This window comes from Cyprinodon tularosa, unplaced genomic scaffold (assembly GCF_016077235.1).
Source record: "Cyprinodon tularosa strain WSP-4 unplaced genomic scaffold, ASM1607723v1 ctg204, whole genome shotgun sequence".
In the NCBI taxonomy this organism is placed as follows: domain Eukaryota; kingdom Metazoa; phylum Chordata; class Actinopteri; order Cyprinodontiformes; family Cyprinodontidae; genus Cyprinodon; species Cyprinodon tularosa.
In genome coordinates this window covers 475,522-497,808 of record NW_024038751.1, presented here as the reverse complement: position 1 = coordinate 497,808, position 22,287 = coordinate 475,522, and the positions used below count along the sequence as shown (strand labels likewise).

General features: G+C 36.9%; 1 protein-coding gene across 3 annotated transcripts; it reads left to right on the top strand.

Moving 5' to 3' along the window:
- The first annotated feature begins 4,083 nt into the window (after positions 1–4,083).
- Positions 4,084–22,248, top strand: tp53 (tumor protein p53). Of its 3 annotated transcripts, none has more exons than XM_038284927.1 (15): positions 4,087–4,278; positions 8,089–8,142; positions 8,368–8,457; positions 11,769–11,851; positions 12,819–12,877; positions 14,470–14,561; positions 14,651–14,708; positions 14,834–15,001; positions 15,913–16,087; positions 16,197–16,309; positions 17,322–17,431; positions 17,605–17,717; positions 17,793–17,884; positions 17,977–18,047; positions 21,175–22,248. In XM_038284927.1, exons 6-15 carry the CDS (start codon positions 14,485–14,487, stop codon positions 21,251–21,253), a joined length of 1,056 nt encoding a protein of 351 aa, XP_038140855.1. In that variant the 5' UTR covers positions 4,087–4,278; positions 8,089–8,142; positions 8,368–8,457; positions 11,769–11,851; positions 12,819–12,877; positions 14,470–14,484; the 3' UTR covers positions 21,254–22,248. The 3 variants fall into 3 exon arrangements, with proteins under 3 accessions (XP_038140856.1, XP_038140855.1, XP_038140853.1); XM_038284925.1 differs by having other exon boundaries at positions 4,091–4,278; positions 12,819–12,894; XM_038284928.1 differs by lacking the exons at positions 11,769–11,851; positions 12,819–12,877 and having other exon boundaries at positions 4,084–4,278.
- Positions 22,249–22,287: the final 39 nt, after the last annotated feature.

Genomic DNA, 22,287 nt, shown 5'->3' with positions numbered 1-22,287 from the left:
TGTTTTATTATTTTAAATTTAAATGGTCTTATTCCATTGGCAAGATGTCTCTTTTGCCTCCTTAATCCAAGAACAAATGCACCTATTTTAAGCGCTCAAGCCAGTAGTGTTATTGGAATCCAGGTCAAGTCCTTTGTAACATTCAAACAATATGGATATTTTGATGGCAAAAATTAATGTCAATGTAATAACAAGAAACACAGAATATAATAATAAAAATAACACAAGTGCATCTATAAGAAATCATGAAAAACACTCTGAGAGTGAAAGAAACACATTTTTATTGGTACAACATAACCTTAGAGGTATTAATGCTGATACTTGCACTTACATTTTGTAGTTTATAAACCTAAATATAATTGTTAAATAGGCGAATTAAATTTTTAACTTTCTTTTTTAACGTTTCAATTAGCTTTTTACCTTTTTTTATTTGACTTGTTTACTTTTTTTCCCCAAGTTTATTTACAGTGGCTAATATATCATTCAAGGGATCATCTAATGGGTCAAATGCCAAAATAAGATCTACAGCCTTGTAGCAGCATCTTTGCTGAATGGCTGGATATAGATCTTGTGCTTCTAGACCTCACTGAGGGATGGGGGAGGGGACTGCATTTGTAAGGGGTATGCAAGTGATCATAAACAAGTAACATGCCCTATAAAGGGTTAAAGGAAGTTACGCAAACAGGAGTAATTAAAGAAACGTTTGTAGAATTTGGCAGGAAAGATGGAACACAGGGGAGAAGGCATCTTTTTAAGTGTTTTTATATATATATATAAATTTTTTTTGTTTGTTTTTGTTCTTTTTTTTTCTTTAGACTGTTTCCTCAAATTACAACTTTATATTAATGATATCAGCTCTGACCGGTAGATGGCGGTATTACACCGTTTTTCTAAACCGTCCATAAATACCTGAAGAAGAAGAAGAAGATGATGATGAAAAGGGGAGTCGGTCGGATGTGGATGGTCGTTTGGTGCATGGCGCGTGTTTTGAAGCTGCTTATGGAGAAATGTCTTGGGCCGTGAGTAGTGAGGAAACAGGAAGCGATTCTTGTGGGATGGAAGAGGGAAATAGTGACAATGAAGGGTGGAAGATAGCAACATCAAAAAATGAGAAAAAGCGGAAAAAACAGAGATCAGTTCAAGGGGAATCTAGTTCAGAACAATCCAGTGATGATCATTCCATACATTCCACAGCACAACAAAATGAATTCAAAGTCATATTCAAAGTCGTTAATCAGGCAGACTCTTTTACAAATTGGAATCCGGTTCACTTAACAAAAACCATCAATAAACTTGTCGGAGAAGTCAGAGGTGCCAGAATTCTGTACAGTGGAGACCTGCTAATTAACTGCAGAGACAGCGCCCAGCAAGGCAAAGCAATACGGATCAACAAAATTGACGGGATAAGAGTTCAGTGCAGCCTAATGGAGAACAAAAAGATCAGCAGGGGAGTCATTGGAGGAGTTCCTCTAAAAATTTCTGAAAAAGAGATTCTGGAAAACATAAGCGGTGCAAAAGTAAAAGAAGTAAAACGGTTAAAAACAACAAGAAACGGAGAAAGATCTGACAGTTTATCAGTGCTAATTAAATTTGAGGAAGAGCAATTACCAAGCAAAGTATTCATCGGTTACATAAGCTATAATGTCAAAATCTACAATCCTCCACCATTGAGATGTTTCAAATGCCAAAAATTCGGTCACATTGCAGCAGTTTGTAAAGGGAAACAGAGGTGTGGAAGGTGTGCAGGAGAACACGAATATGGTAAATGTGGAAAAGAAGCTATAATAAAATGCTGTAATTGTGGTGGAGAACATACTGCTGCTTATCGCGGCTGTGAAGCAAGCAAAAGGTCTGAGGAAATTAAAAAAATGAAATTTGAGCTCGGAATAACCTACGCTGAAGCTGCAAAAAGGATCCCATCTCAGTCAGAAAAACCCAAACCTACAGTTCAACACACGGCAAATTCCAAACCTCTAGAGAATCAAAAAATTGATGAAGACTCACTTATTGTTAAAAAGACAAATTTTGTTCTTTTCATGGTAGAAGTAATTAATTGTACTGCACAGACAACAAAAAAAACGGAAAAAATCAAAATAATAGTGAAGGCTGCAGAAAAATATCTGGACATTAAAGATTTGAACTGGGAGATGGTTGGAAGTATGATGGGAGGACCGATGGGACCATCAGAAACTGGCAGAGTTAAGATGACCTAGAGTAAATTAAAAATTATATGGGCAAATGTGATTTAGTATTATGTTGGTTTAAGTTACACAGGTTTTTTTTTTTTTTTTTTTTTTTTTTTTTTTTTTTTTTTTTTTTTTTTTTTTTGGGGGGGGGGGGGGTGAATCGTTTTCTGTTTTCTTGCTTTACTCCATATCAGTTGGTGGCGGTAATGCACAATTCACAAGTCTGCCAACCGCCATAAAACCCCATAAGAAGAAGAAGAAGATGATGATGAAGCTGAAACTACGTAAGAGCTAGCAAGCAGGGTGGTGGATGGTCGTTTGGTGCATGGCGCGTGTTTTGAAGCTGCTTATGGAGAAATGCCTTGGGCCGTGAGTAGTGAGGAAACAGGAAGCGATTCTTGTGGGATGGAAGAGTGAAATAGTGACAATGAAGGTTGGAAGATAGCAACATCAAAAAATGAGAAAAAGCGGAAAAAACAGAGATCAGTTCAAGGGGAATCTAGTTCAGAACAATCCAGTGATGATCAATCCATACATTCCACAGCACAACAAAATGAATTCAAAGTCATATTCAAAGTCGTTAATCAGGCAGACTCTTTTACAAATTGGAATCCGGTTCACTTAACAAAAACCATCAATAAACTTGTCGGAGAAGTCAAAGGTGCCAGAATTCTGTACAGTGGAGACCTGCTAATTAACTGCAGAGACAGCGCCCAGCAAGGCAAAGCAATACGGATCAACAAAATTGACGGGATAAGAGTTCAGTGCAGCTTAATGGAGAACAAAAAGATCAGCAGGGGAGTCATTGGAGGAGTTCCTCTAAAAATTTCTGAAAAAGAGATTCTGGAAAACATAAGCGGTGCAAAAGTAAAAGAAGTAAAACGGTTAAAAACAACAAGAAACGGAGAAAGATCTGACAGTTTATCTGTGCTAATTAAATTCGAAGAAGAGCAATTACCAAGCAAAGTATTCATCGGTTACATAAGCTATAATGTCAAAATCTACAATCCTCCACCATTGAGATGTTTCAAATGCCAAAAATTCGGTCACATTGCAGCAGTTTGTAAAGGGAAACAGAGGTGTGGAAGGTGTGCAGGAGAACACGAATATGGTGAATGTGGAAAAGAAGCTAAAATAAAATGCTGTAATTGTGGTGGAGAACATACTGCTGCCTATCGCGGCTGTGAAGCAAGCAAAAGGTCTGAGGAAATTAAAAAAATGAAATTTGAGCTCGGAATAACCTACGCTGAAGCTGCAAAAAGGATCCCATCTCAGTCAGAAAAACCCAAACCTACAGTTCAACACACGGCAAATTCCAAACCTCTAGAGAAATCTCTAAAAATTGATGAAGACTCACTTATTGTTAAAAAGACAAATTTTGTTCTTTTCATGGTAGAAGTAATTAATTGTACTGCACAGACAACAAAAAAAACGGAAAAAATCAAAATAATAGTGAAGGCTGCAGAAAAATATCTGGACATTAAAGATTTGAACTGGGAGATGGTTGGAAGTATGATGGGAGGACCGATGGGACCATCAGAAACTGGCAGAGTTAAGATGACCTAGAGTAAATTAAAATTATATGGGCAAATGTGATTTAGTATTATGTTGGTTTATGTTACACAGGGTTTTTTTTTTTTTTTTGGGGGGGGGGGGTGAATCGTTTCCTGTTTTCTTGCTTTACTCCATATCAGTTGGTGGCGGTAATGCACAATTCACAAGTCTGCCAACCGCCATAAAATCCCATAAGAAGAAGAAGAAGATGATGATGACGATGAAGAAGAAGAAGAAGAAGAAGAAGAAGGAAAAATAATATACCAGAGAAGAAGATTCCTAGTCATCCAGGTCATTCCGATTTGAATTGAGAAAGCTTCCTGGAGGTGAAGCGAAACGTCTTCAAATCTTGGAAACCAAGTCCAGTGGATTGTTTTTTTTAAAACGTTTACGGAATAACCAGAGAAGAAGAGCGAGAAGACGGGGCGCAAACACCTCTCATTTTTAGTGTGGACTGTTTTCATTCAGTCTGGTGGCCAATCTTCATTAATTGCACATTGAACCAATAAGAGCAGACTGTGAAGGTCCAATTAGCAGGGTAAGAGCGCAGTTTTTGCTCAAAATATTGCAATAAACACAACATTATGGGTGACATACCAGAGTTCAAAAGATGACAAATTGTTGGTGCACGTCTTCCATCTGTGACCAAGAGGAAACATTTTCCTCCGCCAGCATCACGTCGTGACCTGGCCACTATCCTGCCTGAAGAATGGCTTAAAATCCCTCTGACCACTGTGCAAGACGAATTGACGCTGTATTGGTCGCAAAAGGAGTTCCTACATCATACTAATAAATTATTGGGGTCTAAAACCAGGTGTTTCAGTTTCATTGTCCAACTCCTGTGTAAATATTCTATAACTTATGCTATACTTAACTTCATTAACGTGCTGCTATCATTTTTTGTTTCTTGAGGTATTTTGATTGCACCTTACAGAAGGTACAGATTCCCATTCAAACCCAGTCCTCGTAGGCCTTTTAGATGTGCTATGCTTTAACACACCTGAATAAAATACTGGACTCCTTTGTAGGATTCTTACGGAAGAGGATTAGGGCCACTGAAAAAAATTAGAGTTGACTGTTTTTAAAATTTTATTCCAGTATAATATGAGAAAAAAAGTCAGAATTCTGACTTTCCTCAGAATTCTGCCTTTTTTTCCTCAAAATTCTGACTTTACTTAAAATTCAGACTTTTTTTCCCCAAAATTCTGACTTTTTTCCTCAAAATTCTGACTTTTCCCCAAAATTTCGACTTTTTCCCTCAAAATTCTGACTTTTCCCCTCAAAATTCTGACTTTTTTTCCTCAAAATTCTGACTTTTTTTCCTCAGAATTCTAAATTAATTATGACAGCTAACAAACATGTTAGCATCAAGCTGTAGCCATGTCTGTTTTAGAGACTAACCTAGCTCTCTTGTTTAATCACCTTCTGCTCTTCCATTAATGAAATAGCATCACCGGGGACCCTTCGGGCATAGAAAGCCACCTAATTCCCTCATTTTTCACCAATGTGTTATTGGCCCTCCCAAACAACTCACATCTTTGTGAGTGAATCCGAGTGCTCCCACATCTCTTCCTTCATGGTGCCCATTTACATTAAGATCCACAATTCTGAGAATAAAGTCAGAATTCTGAGATTAAAGTCCGACATTTTTCCCATATTAAACTGAAATAATATTTAAAAATCAGTTAACTTTTTTTTTTTTTTTTTCAGTGGCCCTAATCCTCTTCCGTACATATTAATTAGTTTTAAAATACAGTAATTTTCTTCTAAACCAGAGGAAAAAGCACTTGCCCTCACAATGTAGCTCCCTGTCCCCCTTGATGTGCTGCTCATTCATGACGCTGCTATATCACACCACTTCCTTAGCCATAAAGAGGCCCAAAAAAAAAAAACAGATTTATAGGACTTAGACATTAGGTCAAAAATAAAAACTACTGCTCTGTGCAGATTAGTCGCTAAAAGAGTCACTTGGTCGTAACTTGGATCTGGAGAGATTGCTTTCTGCACATCAGCCCTCTTTAATGGAGGGAAGAGGGCATTTGCTTAGCTGCAGTTAATGTATGTGGTTCCTGGAGGGAGCCTGGCTCAATGTAGATACTGCTCAGACGGCAAAACTCATGATACTTAGATGCATTAATTAAACAAAAATACCATTTTATGCAAGATTCTGATGAAGAAATCGAACGAGAACACTGTTTAAAGCTCAAATTGGATTTTGCACACTATAGATAAAGTTACTGCAACATTTAATTTCCCTTTGGGATTAATAAAGTGTTTTTGGATTAAATTTTACTGAATAGGCTGAAAAGTCATTCGATTCAATTCAGTTTATTTATATAGCACCAATTGACCACATGTCATCTGAAGGCACTTTACAGAAACCATTCAATCAGATTGTACAGTCTGATTGGTAAAAAACATTTTATCCAGAGAAAAGCAATTGATTGTATCCCATCATTGATTTGCAGGACATACTCCTCATGGATGAGCATTGTTGCAACAGTATCTACAGCAGTCCCTCATGGCGTCTATGCTTGCTGCGACAGTGGAGAGGAAAAACTCCCTTTTTTTGAAGAAAGCTTCAACAGATCCAGACTCTGTGTATGCTAGCTCCACAGGTGGCTCTGTCTGGGAAAAAATGTATAGGGAGATGAGGTCTCAGACCTTTTTCATGGCAAGGGATGAAATAGAGCACATACTGTTCATCACAGTAAAAGCTGAGCCCACAGCTATGTGTAGGAGGACAACACACAACAGCATAAATTTATCATCTAATATTGAAGGTGTTGATGGCACAACCGATATTTCTCTCCTGGGTGGTGTCACAGCAAAACTGTAATAGACCAGATGAAGCTACTATGAAGAGAAAAGGCATGGAGCATAAAGTTAGAGGTTTAATTAAACAAATACTGCAGAATTGGGCCATAGAGAAAAGACCCCCACATACTCAGGTGTTCCTAACTCCAAAGAGGTCAGCACATACTTAAGATGTATTCGATGTAGACTGGAAGCACACGTCCGACAGATCATGTACGCTAACATGGGGTTGCACAATAAACTGCCCAGTGAGAAACGGTGGTCACATTGAATGCTTCTGTATGTGATAACAAGCAGATGGTTAAGAATTGGCCCCAATCTGTGTATGAAATGGATTCAAAGTTTGAAGAGTGTTTTGTGAGGACACCAAGATTGAAATGCTTGAGTAAGAAGTCACAACTATTCGCAGACAGTGTGTGATGTTTTCTACTTCATTTTTGCACCATATAATTTCTTTGGTTTTGCACTGCTCTGAATTTCCACATCAATGCCTTTTGCACCATGTTTATCTCTCACACTGTTTACATTTTATCACTGCTGCGCTATATGAAATGGAAATATTCTTTTTCACTGCTAAGCTGCTGCCTTTTCACTGTCTGAAAATAGTATTAATGGAATTTCGTTTTGTATACGCTGTGTATACAAAATGACTATAAAGTTGTCTAAATCTAATTTTGTGGACACAGTATACGCACAGTGCGCCTGAGTATTTGGGGGCCTATAGAATAAAGCATAATGATGAAAAGTGGTCCTCGTGTCCCCAGAAGTCTAAGCCTATAGCAGCATAACTATAGAGATAGCTCAGGATAACCTGAGCAACTCTAACTGTAAGCTTTATCAAAAAGGAGGGTTTTAAGGCTACCCTTAAAAGTAGACAGGGTGTCTGCCTCACGGACTAAAACTGGTACTTGGTTCCACAGGAGAGGAGCCTGATTACTAAAACGTATGCATCCCGTTCTACTTTAAGAAATTCTAGGAACTGCTAGTAAACCTGCAGATTTTGAGCGAAGTGCTCTGTTAGGAACATAAGTAACAATCAGATCTCCAATATAAGCTTGAGCCTGGTTATTGTAACAGGAAGCCAATGAATAGAAGCTAGGATAGGAGATATATGATCTTTCTTTTTATTCAGATGTGTTGGACCAGGGAGATGTCTAATAGTTACAGGATTCCTGCCCTGGAGGACTTGATTTGGACATTCCCAGTGCATGTGATCGTCCCAAATGCATATCACACATTAAAATTTTTGGTTGCAAAGAATCTTTAAAACCAGGCAGGCATGGATCTTTCTTCCATGCACTTCCATTGTGCACTCCTTGCCTTTGGTCTGTCACATACATTCAAATAAAATGCATTTCTATGGATTTAAAGTGTTAAATGTACTGAAAATTAAGATCTAGAGACAAACTTGTTTTTGGTGTGCTGTTTGTTTTATATAAAATAAAAAGTTCATTCAATACACTTACAACACATAGTTCAGACCAAATTAATAATATATTTGTCAATTCTGTTTTTTTCTCTCTTTTTACAGCACAATATCTGACACATCCAGACAGAGCTTGCAGAACAAAGTCTCTAATCAGAGGTGAAGTTTAACTTTTTTTTTTAAAGCACATTTTTTTATCAGTTCTTTTATATTTTTATATAGGGTTTGAACATTGCCACAATTCTGATTGGGATTATAAAATTTCAATGAAAAAGGGGGGGGAAATGGACTGTGATTACACCGTGGCTCCATCAGCCCTTCTGTTAGAGCTTAAAGATCCTATTGGGTCCCTAAGTGGAGCTAATCAATGGTTTACATTCACAGGGATTTACAAGAACAAAGGCTCAGAGAGAGCTACGTGGGATTGACTTCACCAGAAAAGTAGAATCACAGCTTCTTCTTACGAGTGATCAGGTATTTGACTGAGAGTGACATCATCCTGCCTGTATCAACAAAAGATTAAAAGATATTAGAAAGAATGATCATGCAATTTTACTTAAACATTATCCAATACTGCAGAATCTTCGCATGAATATTTATTGGGTGTGGGAATGATTTAAATTTTGTTTGTTAAAAATTGATAGGTTCATCCATGATTTTATTTTTTTGTATTTTAGTATCTGAAAGAAAATAAATTACTCACCTTTTACTCTCAGATATTCAGATTATGTAATGCAACTTTTTTAGGAATTGCCCAAATTTTTGCACAACTTTTTGTATTTTTTAACCTTTATTTTAAGATCTATTTTACTTTAAAGTTTACATTGATTGCAATAATATAAGATGCATCTGGCAGCAAGTCCTCTATTGCTTTGAATTAAATTAAACTTTCTCAATCATATTAATTCAATGTAGCATGTTGTAAACATGCTTTCACTTTTAAGGGGTTATTTAAAGCTCTGGAATGACAAAACGTCACAATTTGAATATATAATACAACCAAGAACTCAGTCCACAATGTGGATTATCTAATATCGATTTTCACTGTTGTGCAAAATAAATTGTTCCATATCATCTATGCAGAATAACAAAAGTCTCTGAGCAAAGACTAAATTAGGAGCAGCAGATTTATATATTACTGTTTGTTCATGATTTTAAAAGGCCACTTTTAACATTTTGATGTAGATTGATAGGGACTTATTGCAATTCAGCATTGAAGAAATAGAAATCTTTATTGTCATGCAATGGGGAAATGACACTAAAGTAGAACTGAAAAGTGAATACAAAAGACGAAAAATGCTGTAGAGTATGAGCAACAATTGGTAATATAAATACTGTGCAGTCATTAATAAATTTACAAAATGTACAATTGGTTAATTTAAAACTATGATGAAAAGAAAAATCCGAAATAAAATAAGAATTGTCCGATTTCATTTTTCATTTTCTCCCTCAACGAAGTCCTAATTATCAATAAATGCTAGTGTAAACTTTAGACGTTCTTTAGTAAAAAATGTTTTGACATATTTTTATTTTTGCTCATTGACATCACTAGTCTTTACTGAACCTCTGTGCTGCCTACCAGTGAACCAGCTCAGACACCCAGTTAAAATTTAAAATGTTTGTTGGTAAAAGACATTAGAACCTAAATGCTAACAGAGTAAGCTGATTTTCAGTCACAGCTAATCACTTATATTCTTCCTGCAAGAAATGAGATAGAGGTTTAAGCATCATCAGGCTCATCATGAGGAACAGGGAGCAGAGGGACTATCATCTGTGCTGCAGTTAAACTTAAAACTCTGTCTGTGAGAGAAAAAAAAGGAATCCTCTATAGCTGCATCAAAATGCGTAACATTGTAACATCTGGTGTGTGGCTAGGTCAAAGCCAAAGCATTTGAAGTAGCAGAAAACACTGAGAGGTCATCTAGATGAGCACATCATTGATCCTGCAGGCTGTCCAACTATACATACAGAAAGATATTTTGCCTAATAAACTTGTTAAAATTAATTTAATACATATACTGCTGAGAGAAGTAATAAAAAAAATATCCAGAAATCACAATACATGATTTTTTAACTATTTATTTGTATGAAAAGTATTTGAACATCTGAGAAAATCTATGTTAATATTTAGTACTGTAGCATTTGTTTGGAATTCCAGAGGTCAAACGTTTCCTGTAGTTTTTCACCAGGTTTGCACACACTGTAGGAGGGATTTTGGCCCACTTCTCCACACAGATCTTCTCTAGATCAGTCAGGTTTCTGGGCTGTTGCTGAGAAACACAAAGTTTGAGCTCCCTCCAAAAATTTTAAAGGTTTAGGTCTGGAGATTGGCCAGGCTACGCCTGAACCTTAAAATGCTTCTTCCAGAGTCACTCCTTGGCTATCCTGGCTGTGTGCTTCGGGTCATTGTAATGTTGGAAGACCCAGCCTCTACCCATCTTCAATGCTCTAACTGAGGGAAGGAGGCTGTTCCACCAAATCTCACAATACATGGCCCCGGACATCCTCTCCTTAATACAGAACTGTATTAAGGAGAGAAAAAAAACCCCAAAGCATGATGCTACCACCCCCATGCTTCAGAGTGGGAATGGTTTTCTTAGGATAGCTCTTATCATTCTTCTTCCTCCAAACACAGTTAGTGGAATTATGACCAAACATGTATATTTTGGTCTCATCTGACCTCATGACTTTCTCCCATGACTCCTCTAGGTCATCGAAATGGTCATTGGCAAACTTAAGATAGACCTTGACATGTGCTGCTTTAAGCAGGGGAAACTTCCGTTCCATGGATTATTTCAAACCATGACGGACAAATCTGGGGGTTAGTGTATTACCGACAGTAACCTTGGAAACACTGGTCCCAGCTCATTTCAGGTCATTGACCAGCTCCTCCTGTGCAGTTCTGGGCTGATTTCTCACGTTTCTTAGGAACATTGAGACCCCATGAGGTGAGATCTTGCATGAAGCCCCAGTCCGAGGGAGATTGACAGTCATGTTTAGCTTCTCATCTTCTAATGATCGCTCCAACAGTGGACCTTTTTTCACCAAGCTGCTTTTATCCCTTTCCAGCCTTGTGGAGGTCTACAATTTGTCTTTAGTGTCTTCGGACAGCTTTTTGGTCTCTGCCATGGTAGTAGCTGGATTTTTACTGATTGTATAGAGTGGACAGGTTTCTTTATGCAGATGCATCTAATTTAGGATAATAAATTGTGGAGGTGCACATTTTGAAGGCAGACTAAAAGATGTTTGAGGGTCAGAATTCTAACTGATAGACAGTAAAATCTGTCCATAACTTATTTTTCTTTTAGTAATTTGGAAATCACACAAACCAATGGCAATTAAAATATAACTTCCTCAGCAGAAGTAGTAAAACACAGATTTTATGCACAGTTTTTGCTTCTTGATAATGAAATCATTTAAATAATAAAATTAATATGAGCATTTGTATAGTAATGAATTAATAACACTAATTTCGAAATATTTATCCTTTATATCCTGAAAATGGTATTTCATATTCAGACTATTTCACTAAAACTTCATGAATTCTACCTTAAATCTGGTGTAAACCACTGATATTTCTGACTTATGGTACACTAAGGTTGGGATAACCTTTTTGCATCTTTTTACTTTAGTTTTCCTTCAGGTTTCAGCTTGATGTTTGCAATGTTGTTTTACACAAACTCAAAGGTTGGGAAAAGAAAAGGCTGTAATGGTTGTGAGCACAGCAAACGTTTCACCGTTTCATCCAATCAGAAGTCGCCTTTTCTTTTCTTTTTTTTCTTTAGAGCGCTCTGTGATTGGACGACACGAGAGATAAACTCCTCTCCCTCCCCCTTCGTGTTTTTAACTGGGATTCCCCAACAACGTGGTGTACCTACAGATGGTTCTAAAAATCTAAAAGGTTATGTGGGTATAGGAATATATATCCCAGAGTTTAAAAAATGTATTCACAAAAGAATATCAGATCAATTGTCTGTATTTACAGCAGAAATGGTGGCAGTTATATTAGGCTTGCAATGGGTGGAGGAGATTCGACCAATCAGGGTGGTGGTGTGCACAGACTCTAAAGCAGTAGTGGAAAGTATTAAGGGAGAAGGAAATAATAGAAAAGATTTGGTATTAGAAATTCATCATATTTTATTTAGACTATATAGGGGTGGTATTGATGTTTGGTTTTGTTGGGTGCCGGCACATGAAGGAGTAAAAGGCAATGAAAAGGCAGATAAATTAGCTAAAAGGGCTTTAGAGGGGGAAATAACGATTTCAATTCCTTTTGGAAAAGGGGAAGGGAAATCACTTATTAAAAGTAAAGAAATGGAGGAATGGCAAAAAATATGGAACGAAGATAGGAAAGGAAGAAGATTATATGAAGTGCAAAAGTCAGTTCGAATTCGAAACATTAATGAAAGAAACAGAAGAGAAGAAATAATAGTTAGTAGATTAAGAATAGGTCATACCTACTTAAATGACATGCTTTACTTAATAGGGAGGAAAAATTGTGAGAAATGTGAGAAATGTGGTGAAAAAGAAAATGTAGAACACATACTGATGAACTGTAAGTTATATGAACACGAAAGGGAAAAATTAAAGAGAATAGTTAGAAGTATAGGGCATGAATGGAATCTTAAAGGAATATTAGGAAATGAAGGAAACATAACAGATATTCATAAACTAAGGAAAGCATTGTTTTTGTATCTTAAGAATATAAAATTAAAAAATAGAATCTAATAGATGTGAAGTAACGCTGCTACACACTCATGTACAGTAGGTGGCGGTATGCACCTTAAAGTTGCTTGTGATCCGCCATAATAGAAGAGAAGAAGAAGAAGAACGTGGTGTACCAACTCAAAATATTTTGAAGATATACGAATTGAAGGCTTCCACGGAACCCCCAGTGAGTCAACACTGTTGGTAGGGCGAAAGTTAAACCAAATGTTTAATGATTTGAGTATCTGTTTGTTCAATTAGCTATTTTAATCCCACTTCCTGTTTAATGATTTGCTTTGCAGCAGTTTAAGCTAACTGTCGCCAGTTAGAAAGTCGTCGGACCAACGTAGCTAGCCACCGATGCTAACACTAAAACAGCGATTCCAAAAAAAAGGCATTGTTTTTAAGTTTGTGGTCAATTGACGTTGTTTTTTCATGTTTCTTTTCTTTTTAGTAGGTATTTTTGCAGTTAAGAGTGATGTTTTATCGAGTAATAGCGTGAAAAATAGATGTAAAGACGACGATGCTAGCTTATTCATGCAAAGCAAACTTTCGGTTTAGATAAAAAAATATATATATTTAGCTGGTGTTTGTACGAGTGAGGGTTACATGTTTCGCCTTAAACTGCGTAGTGGAATATATAGTTATGTAAGATGGCTTTTTTGTGGTAGTTTCGGTAGCATCAGAGTGGTGGCTGGAAGGCCTAGCTAATTCACCCTGTACTCAATTAAATGTTCTAACGTTTTTCTTTCTCCCTTTTAAACAATGTGCAACTATTTTCAGTTTTTATTATTTTATTTTTTTATTTCCTACAACCTATATTTGATACAATTAAAAGGCAATTATGTAACAGTTAGCTCTGCCAAGGCAAACTACTAACTGTAAACTAACTAATCATAATCTCCCCCAAAAAAACAAGTAATCTCTTTTAAAATTATTAATGTTGATTTATAGTACCCTCCTTACATTATCACATGGTACCGAACAACAAACTAAAAAAAACTCCAAATTGGAATATTGGGAAAGTAAAAATAAAATTCCAGTAAAGACTATTAAACACTACAAAGTACTGTTTTTTGTGTTTGTATTAGTTGTGGTAATCCTGGAGTGTAGAACCAAACGTTTTATTACAAAATATTTCTTCACTTTGGTTGATTATTGAACTTGTTTGTATCAATGTTAACAAAGTTAAAGCCTTAAAACAGCCTGGAATACCTACAACAGAATCTTGTACAAACATCAGACAATTTTGTGACATTTCCAACATTTTAGATTTTTTTTTTTTACTATATAAAAACCTTGAATGTAAATCTGTAATCGGACTGCAATTTACATTGAGATATCAGAAGTCACTGTTTATTGAATACAAATGTATAGCTATTTATAATATTGAATTGTTCTCATCCTAAGCTGTGCTACAGATGAGAACTATACAGAAAATATAAAAGTATGCTGTTTCTCAGACATGCATTTGGTCACAAATGAGTAAGGATACAAAACTACGTATGAATTAAATAGCAGTATTTGTTCAGTGTAGCGGTTTTCTTGTTAAAATATGTTTTGTGGGTCTAAATGTTGCTTATTTTCAACATGTTCAGATTTAGGCAACCTGAACATGAATGTTTCATGGCTGAATTTTGATTGGATCTTAAATATGTAGAACTCTTGATGCACGCTTTTTATTTTTGTTATGATTTTTTTATTTGAAATTATTGTTTTGGGTGCCGCTGTAGGGCTACAATAATACTGTTGATGTATAATGTTAACTTGTTTTATTAGAGCTAAGCTCTTCCCATGGCTGAGGCACTGGAAGAGGGTCTTTTTACCTTAGACGATCTGCCAGACTCTTTCCCTCAGCTGTGGGAATCCGTGTAAGTAATCATTATTCACTCTGTATTGCTATTTAAAGAATTCACTTGACTTTGTGTTTGTATTAAATTTACATATTATTTATTTTCAGCTCAACCAACCTGCCGGTAATTACAAATGAGAATGAGGCGGCTCATATGAATTTTCTTGTAAGTACTCAAGGAACGTGATCAAAGACTAAACTTTTGTTAAGATTAAAGGAGCAGAAGGCTTTTGGTTATTTCTCTCTGTGGTAACTCTTCTGTATTGCATTTTTTCTTTTTCTTTTTTTTAGGATGACGGGGACATAACGACTTATGATCTCCTGTTAAAGACTGAGGCAGCCGGAGAGGTTGTGAACCCTCCGTCATCATTAGTCCCTGTGACTACGGACCACTCTGGAGAATATGGCCTGGAACTGCAGTTTGAAAAATCCGGAACAGCCAAATCCGTCACATCAACTGTAAGCTGTTCCAAATCACAGTAGTACTAACTCACCACAGCCCTTGTTTCAGAAAACATATATATCTTATTGCTACATTTGTAATAAAGAAATAACCAGGAAAAACAATATTTTGGGACATGTGCAATTGTTTCCTGTCGAACCAAACATGATGATCAGCATAAATGTGCCTTTGAAGCATATAATCTGAATCGAACGGGTTTCCAGTTCTTCATATCTGGGCTTAGTTGCCCCACAGAGCCTCTTAATAGCTTAATAATTTACCTTTTGCTTAAAAGCACAAAGTTTCCCTTTGTCTGGAAGCAAACCTTAAAGTTTTCACGTAAAATGTTTTAACCAAAAACCAGTTTAGTTTCTAGTTTTACAGTAAAAAATGGTCTTACCTCGACTGCATCAAAATCCATTCATTTGGATCTCTTTAGGTGGCATTCAAGCGGCGTCTTGTTCATTGTGGCGATTCGCTAAAGTTTAGGAGCAGGAGGCCGACCCTGATTAAAATCCACCAATCTGGTTGGTGTTTCTCCGCTTCCTGAGTCGACTCTCGTCCTCAGTTGGTCGGTTCAGTTGAAGTTGGGGTGGTCTGGCCTGAAACAGACCGCCTCCTGCAGTGGGTCCTGTGCTGTTTGAAGAAGGCGTAGATTGGCTGCAGTGCAGAGCTCTGACATGACGGGACATGTTCCTCCACAGGCTTCCCTTGGAAAAGAAGGGGTTAAAAATAGATGGAGAGAAAGTGCTCTGAAGTTTGAATGACTTCTGGTTATGGTAAGAGAGGTGGAACATTTATTTGATAGCCTCCTAGATTTTAAAACCGTTAGAAGCTTTTGGCTTTGTTTGCTCCTTCTGATCTTTTTAGGGTATCAAAACGAACATATCTAATTCTGATGGTGACCCATCTTTTTATTTTTTTCCAGTACTCTCCATTGCTGAACAAGCTGTTCTGCCAGGTGGCAAAAACTAGTCCTGTTGGCATCATTCTCTCTTCTGATCCTCCTCCTGGAGTCGTTCTGAGGGCAACCGCGGTCTACAAAAAGACAGAGCACGTAGCCGAGGTAGTGAAAAGGTGCCCACATCACCAGAGCGAGGATGGTAAGACGCATCATTTTAAAAGAGAAGTTCTGTTTTCAGTTTTTTTTTAGGCATAGGTGAAAATTGTTCCTTTGTTCTCCCCCACACCCCCCGTCCGTCTTCAACTCAGCATCAGAGAATCGCAGCCATTTGATTAGGATGGAGGGGAGTCAGCTGGCCCAGTATTTTGAAGACCCCAATACAAAGAGGCAGAGTGTCACCGTTCCATATGAGCGCCCACAAGTAAGTCCCACCATTTCTTTTTTTTTTTTTTTTTTGGCTTTGTTTTCAGATCTATAGAAAATGTTTTTAGCTTTACATAATAAAGCATTTTTTCCCAATATTTATTAGTTGCATTTTTTGTTGCTCCCAGATTTTGGGTAAGAAGGAGGAGAAAAGAAGCGGCAAAGTACAGATGGTATTTTCAGATTGTTTATAATTGTTCACCATCTGGATTTAACTGGATTCAGCTTGTTGGGGAAAAGGCAGAACATAACTAACCACTACGCTAAAATAGGCTACTCTTTCCAGAACACCGAGAGATAAATGGATAGACTAGATCATTTATGCCAAACCAAAGTCCAGTAAAGTGTGTTCTGAAGCTTCTGCTGCTCCTGTATTCAAAGGAAAAGAGCAGCTTTGCTATATTTGCTATTATAAGTGGGTAAAAAGTAGTTTTTTTAATATATTTTAAACGAGAAAGTCCACCTCAAATCATCTGTGCGGTCAGCTCAACAAGATTATCATCCTACCTTTAAAATATATTAAAAGAGCTGCTGAGATTCTCCACATACCGGTGGTGCGCTGTCACTAGGAATCCGCTGCAGAAGCTGGGAGGGTTCCACTGTTGCTCATGGCGGTTTGAAGTAGATTTTAGCATTTTCAGGTATGTTGTACAAACTGCAGGCACCAGAATAATGAAGGCAACTTTATTTTGCCAGCAGGTTTTGACATTTTAAGTTAATTTAGGTATTATACTGTTTCAGAGGAGTGATCATAGTGATCTGCATCAGCAGTGCTGTGTCTGTCTCCCTGCCAGCTATCAGCTCAGCTTCTCGGATTGCTTGATGTGGCGTGTCAAGCAGCAAAAATTCTATTTTTCCAACTCCAGCAAGCACGTAACTGATCCATGTAGTTAGTGGAAGGTTGTCACTACCCAGAAAATGTGGCTCTTTAAGCAAATCGGCATATCCCTGTATGTCATGCACAGTTTTAACAAGAAGTTCTCTTATTTATGTATTTATATCTTTCACAGGTTGGTTCAGCAATGACGACAATACTGATCAGCTTCATGTGCAACAGCTCCTGCATGGGGGGGATGAATCGACGTCCGATTTTGACTATTCTAACCCTGGAGACACCAGAGTGAGTTATTTTGATTCGATCAGATTTTTGTTAAAACCATGATTTGGATCGTGGGATAGGAAAACCAAAAACTGTTAGCGACTTGGTCCAGCATATTTTAGACATACATTTTTTAAGAATAGATTCATTAATTCTGACTTTTCTTACTCTTTGGCTCTTTTGCACGTCTTTAGAGGGATGGTATTGGGCAGGAGGTGCTTTGAGGTCCGTGTCTGCGCCTGTCCTGGTCGCGATCGGAAAACTGAGGAAGAAAACAAGACGAAGACCAAACCAGTCAAGAAAAAGAGTATGCTTCATCTTTTTAATGTTCACTGGACCGTGTTGCTGCTTCACTTACCATGATGTGTCTTTATTTTTTTAGAAAACTCTTCTGCTCCCGAAGCGTCTAGTGCCAAAAAATCTAAATCTGGTTCCAGCGGTGAGGAGGAGGAAAAGGAGACCTATATTCTTACTGTAAGTATGGGGCCTGCAAATCTACAGCTGGATGTCATCGCAATGTTACCAAAATGATCTATTAACCCTGTACCTTTTTAACCTGTTTGCAGATAAAGGGTCGAAACCGCTACCTTTGGTTCAAGACCCTGAATGATGGGCTGGAACTAATGGACAAAGAGGGGTAAGGAATTTCCCCAACTCTACATAAAGGGCAGGCAGCCGTCTCTGGACTTTAAACTATGGCACATTATAAAGAAAGGCTTTATCAGTTACCATGACGTCTTTCATTGAGACTGTAGAAGGGGAATTTAAGCGGAAAAACAAGTGTTGTAAAAGCATAACCTGTTGAGTGTGGATCGATAAATAGAATATCATCCAAGAACATGTTTAAAACACGTTTGAAGTAGGTTTTGATTATTTGTGCAGCTAATTTAAACTCCCAAATTCAGGAACTCTGACTGTCGCATTAAATTTTTTTCCTTCCTCTCATCTTTTCACTTATATTCCTGGCCGTCTTCTTCAGCAAGAACTTTTGGGGCCTGTGGAGGTCGTCCATGTCCGTCGGGAGTCTGTCTGGTTGCTGTGGAGGCTCTAATTTAATGTTAATTCACAATTTGCTTTCATTGGAATTGAATATTTGATCCCATTTAGGTTACGTTTATGAAGGACCAACTCTGCCATATTTAAAAATAAATACAGAAATAAATAAATGCTAATTAAATGTATAAGCATACAATTAATTGCCAACAAAAAAGTGAGACATAAATGTATATAACTCTTAATTAGCTTCTTTATTTATTTGCCTTTGTAATATTTACCTTATTTATTTTTCTGTCCTTTATAATCTTCAACTTTATTTTTTAATTACTTATATTTTTAAGTATTTATTTATGTGCATGTTATAATATTTTTGTCTGTTTTATTCTTCCTTTGTATTTTTTTACCTTAGTTATTTCTTCGCCGCTGTTTATTTCTCTCTGCCCTTTTTACATTTCTCTCTGCCCTTTTTACGTTTCTCTATGCCCTTTTTACATTTCTATCTGCCCTTTTTACATTTCTCTCTGCCCTTTTTACATTTCTCTATGCATTTCTGTCTCATTATGCAAATGAGGAGGGGGTGTGTCCTAGAGAGTCAACTTCTGCTCATTGGTTGGCTTGGCGGTCCATCTTCTTAACTCTCAGAGCTCAGAGTACTAAGTTAAATGTTCTCTTTTCTGTTGCTGTTGTTCAATAAAAGTACGTTTTAAGATAATTTGAGGCGAGAACATTATACTTTTAAGCATCACTATATGGCCCATTCACAGATTTAATGCGTAATTTAAAAGAAAATGTGACGAACTTGAGAGGACCGTGGCAACCAGCAAAGCTCCGAAGCTGACGACAGCCAGGTCTAACCACAGCCCATCTGCAGCGGCCCTCTCTCGGCATAACCGTGTGTGAAGCGTGTTGGTTAGCATTTTACTACATCGGTCGAATCTACAGGAGGAGAGTCTGATGTCGAGTCTGAAGTCATTAGAACTTGAGTAGGGACTTTGCCAAACACAACAAAAAATCGCCATCATAGCCTGGCTATAGACCTGGCTGCCGTCAGCTTCGGAGCTCCGCTGGTTGCCACGGTCCTCTCAAGTTCGTCACATTTTCTTTTAAATTACGCATTAAATCTGTGAATGGGCCATATGGTGATGCTTAAAAGTATAAGGTTCTCGCCTCAAATGATCTTAAAACGTACTTTTATTGAACAACAGCAACAGAAAAGAGAACATTTAACTTAGTACTCTGAGCTCTGTGAGTTAAGGAGATGGACCGCCAAGCCAACCAATGAGCAGAAGTTGACTCTCTAGGACACACACCCTCCTCATTTGCATAATGAGGCATAAAAGGGCAGAGAGAAACGTAAAAAGGGCATAGAGAAACGTAAAAAGGGCAGAGAGAAATAAACAGCGGCGAAGAAATAACTAAGGTAAAAAAATACAAAGGAAGAATAAAACAGACAAAAATATTATAACATGCACATAAATAAATACTTAAAAATATAAGTAATTAAAAAATAAAGTTGAAGATTATAAAGGACAGAAAAATAAATAAGGTAAATATTACAAAGGCAAATAAATAAAGAAGCTAATTAAGAGTTATATACATTTATGTCTCACTTTTTTGTTGGCAATTAATTGTATGCTTATACATTTATTGAGCATTTATTTATTTCTGTATTTATTTTTAAATATGGCAGAGTTGGTCCTTCATATACGTTCACACTGCAGGCTTTAATGCTAAATTACGATTTTTTGTGAAATTCCAAATTCACTTTCCAAATATATGTGACTTGTATGTGATCTCCTGAGTGAATGGCATTCAATGTAATGACATCACAAGCAAGTGTTCTCTGTGTTTACAGAAGTAAACATGGATGGTAATGCTGGAGCACATCTAGGAATTTTTCCCAACCTTAAATCTTTTCAGGATGGTTAACCATAAATGCTACTCTCCGCATCAACGTCCACCATGGTTGTTGTTTTTCTTCCTGCTTGCGAGTAGAAAGATGCAGAATAGTGACCTTTGTTGAGTACTAATGACGTTTAGGTCAGATGAATGTTACCTAGCAGTTCAGACACGGGTCGCAATAGAGAAGATCAGATTCTTATCGGATTCAGGACCACATAGCCAAGTGGCCTGGGTCGCATGGGGGGGGTCGGATTTGGGTCACTTCAGGCTGCTGTGTGAACGTAGCCTTAGTTTTTTGTGGGGGTTCTTCTGAGTTAGTTCTTCTGCATTTTCAAAAGCCTAACCATTTATATCCATGGCTTGATTTACCAAGTAGTGAATAATGTACATTTACCATAAAATAAACTTAAATTATGCACCTTCAACATAAAGGCTAATTTCTACTACTGCAACAATCCTTGCCTCTGAAATATCTGCTTCAATTTTGAAAGGCGCATTTACCTTTGATTTCTTGACAGAGCTGTTATAATTCAGTAAAATCGAGTCTTGGTTTTAGGAGCCAGCTTTGTTTTGTATTGGCATTGCTGTGCCATACACCACCCAGGTAAACATTTTGTCCTTGCATGTCCAGATAGTTTTGTCAAATGCTGGGAAAATGTACAATTCTGTTGGACTTTTAGAAGTTGAAAGTTTCAAGTTGATCCTTTGAGTTTAGTTGCAGCTCTTTTCAGCGAACACTAGAGGCTGTGTTAAAATGTGTTGGAGCCCAGCAAGAACTACCTGAATAACAGAAGCTTCTGTCAGGAAAAAACACAGATCTGTCAGTGCAAAATATAATTTCTTCCTTTTTTTTTTTTTTCTTTTAGGGGCAAAAAACCCAAACTTGAAATCCCGGCCCCCTCCAGTGGAAAGAGGCTGATGCGAGGCCAAAGTGAAAGTGATTAACTACTCCCCTTCATTTTCTTCTTTTTTTAATGTTTTTTATTTTTATATACTTCCTGTAATCTTGATACTAAAAACGTCCGTTTAATGGGGATGAATTTTTTGTTTTCTATCGGATCAGACTTGGTCATGGGGTTTAATTCAAATGTAAGAATCTGTTTACTGTTTTCCCTGTATTAGAATTGGTAATCATTGTTTGCTAGCTTAAGCTGTTCATGTTTTTTTTACTTTGTTTCAAACGATTCGCTGCCATTTTCTTATAACAGTTGGGTTCTGCTGGGTTTTGCAGGCAGTATTTTACTTCTATTAAAAGACTTCAACCAATATTTGTTCTGTAACCAGGTGAAATAAAATGTATCTTGAAAATTATGGTTGGATTCTTCAGTGCCTCAAGCCAAATGAAGCCCAGTTATCAGAATATGTTCTTAGTAGGAAAAAAAAAAATGTATTAGACGGGTTTTAGTAACTGTAATTGTTTTTTTTATTTTTAATCTTCTAAATTTCATTTTTTATATGTTTCGTCTAAAGTAGTGTTGGTAGGCAACGGGTTGGCTGGATCACCCTTTAAACATTAGGTTTATTTTTTTTGTTTTTTATACAAACATAGTTAGAATATGGCCCATGTTATAAAACAAATTGTCATTTGATACAGAAGAAAAATATCTAATGATGTTGAGCTGTATTTAAAAATGGTGATTCAACTGCATCTTTACAGCATTAGATTCCATTTATTTTCTTATTAAAACCACTTCTGGCACTTTGGTTTGATGTGACCAATCGCTGACTGAGGACCACTTTGACATAAACACTGCCAAAACACAATAAGCAGAGGCATTTTTGGTGTCATTACTGTTTTTTTTTATTATATATATTTGTTATCTGGGGATTTAATTCTGCAGAATTTTTTGTTTTTCTGTATTCCACCATTTTCATGTATTTTTCTACTAATTGCTATTTACACTTGAGCTTTAAATTGAAATAAACGTCTTGCTTCTCAATGTGTTGTGTTTTGTTAGTGCAAACCTTTCATTGATTTG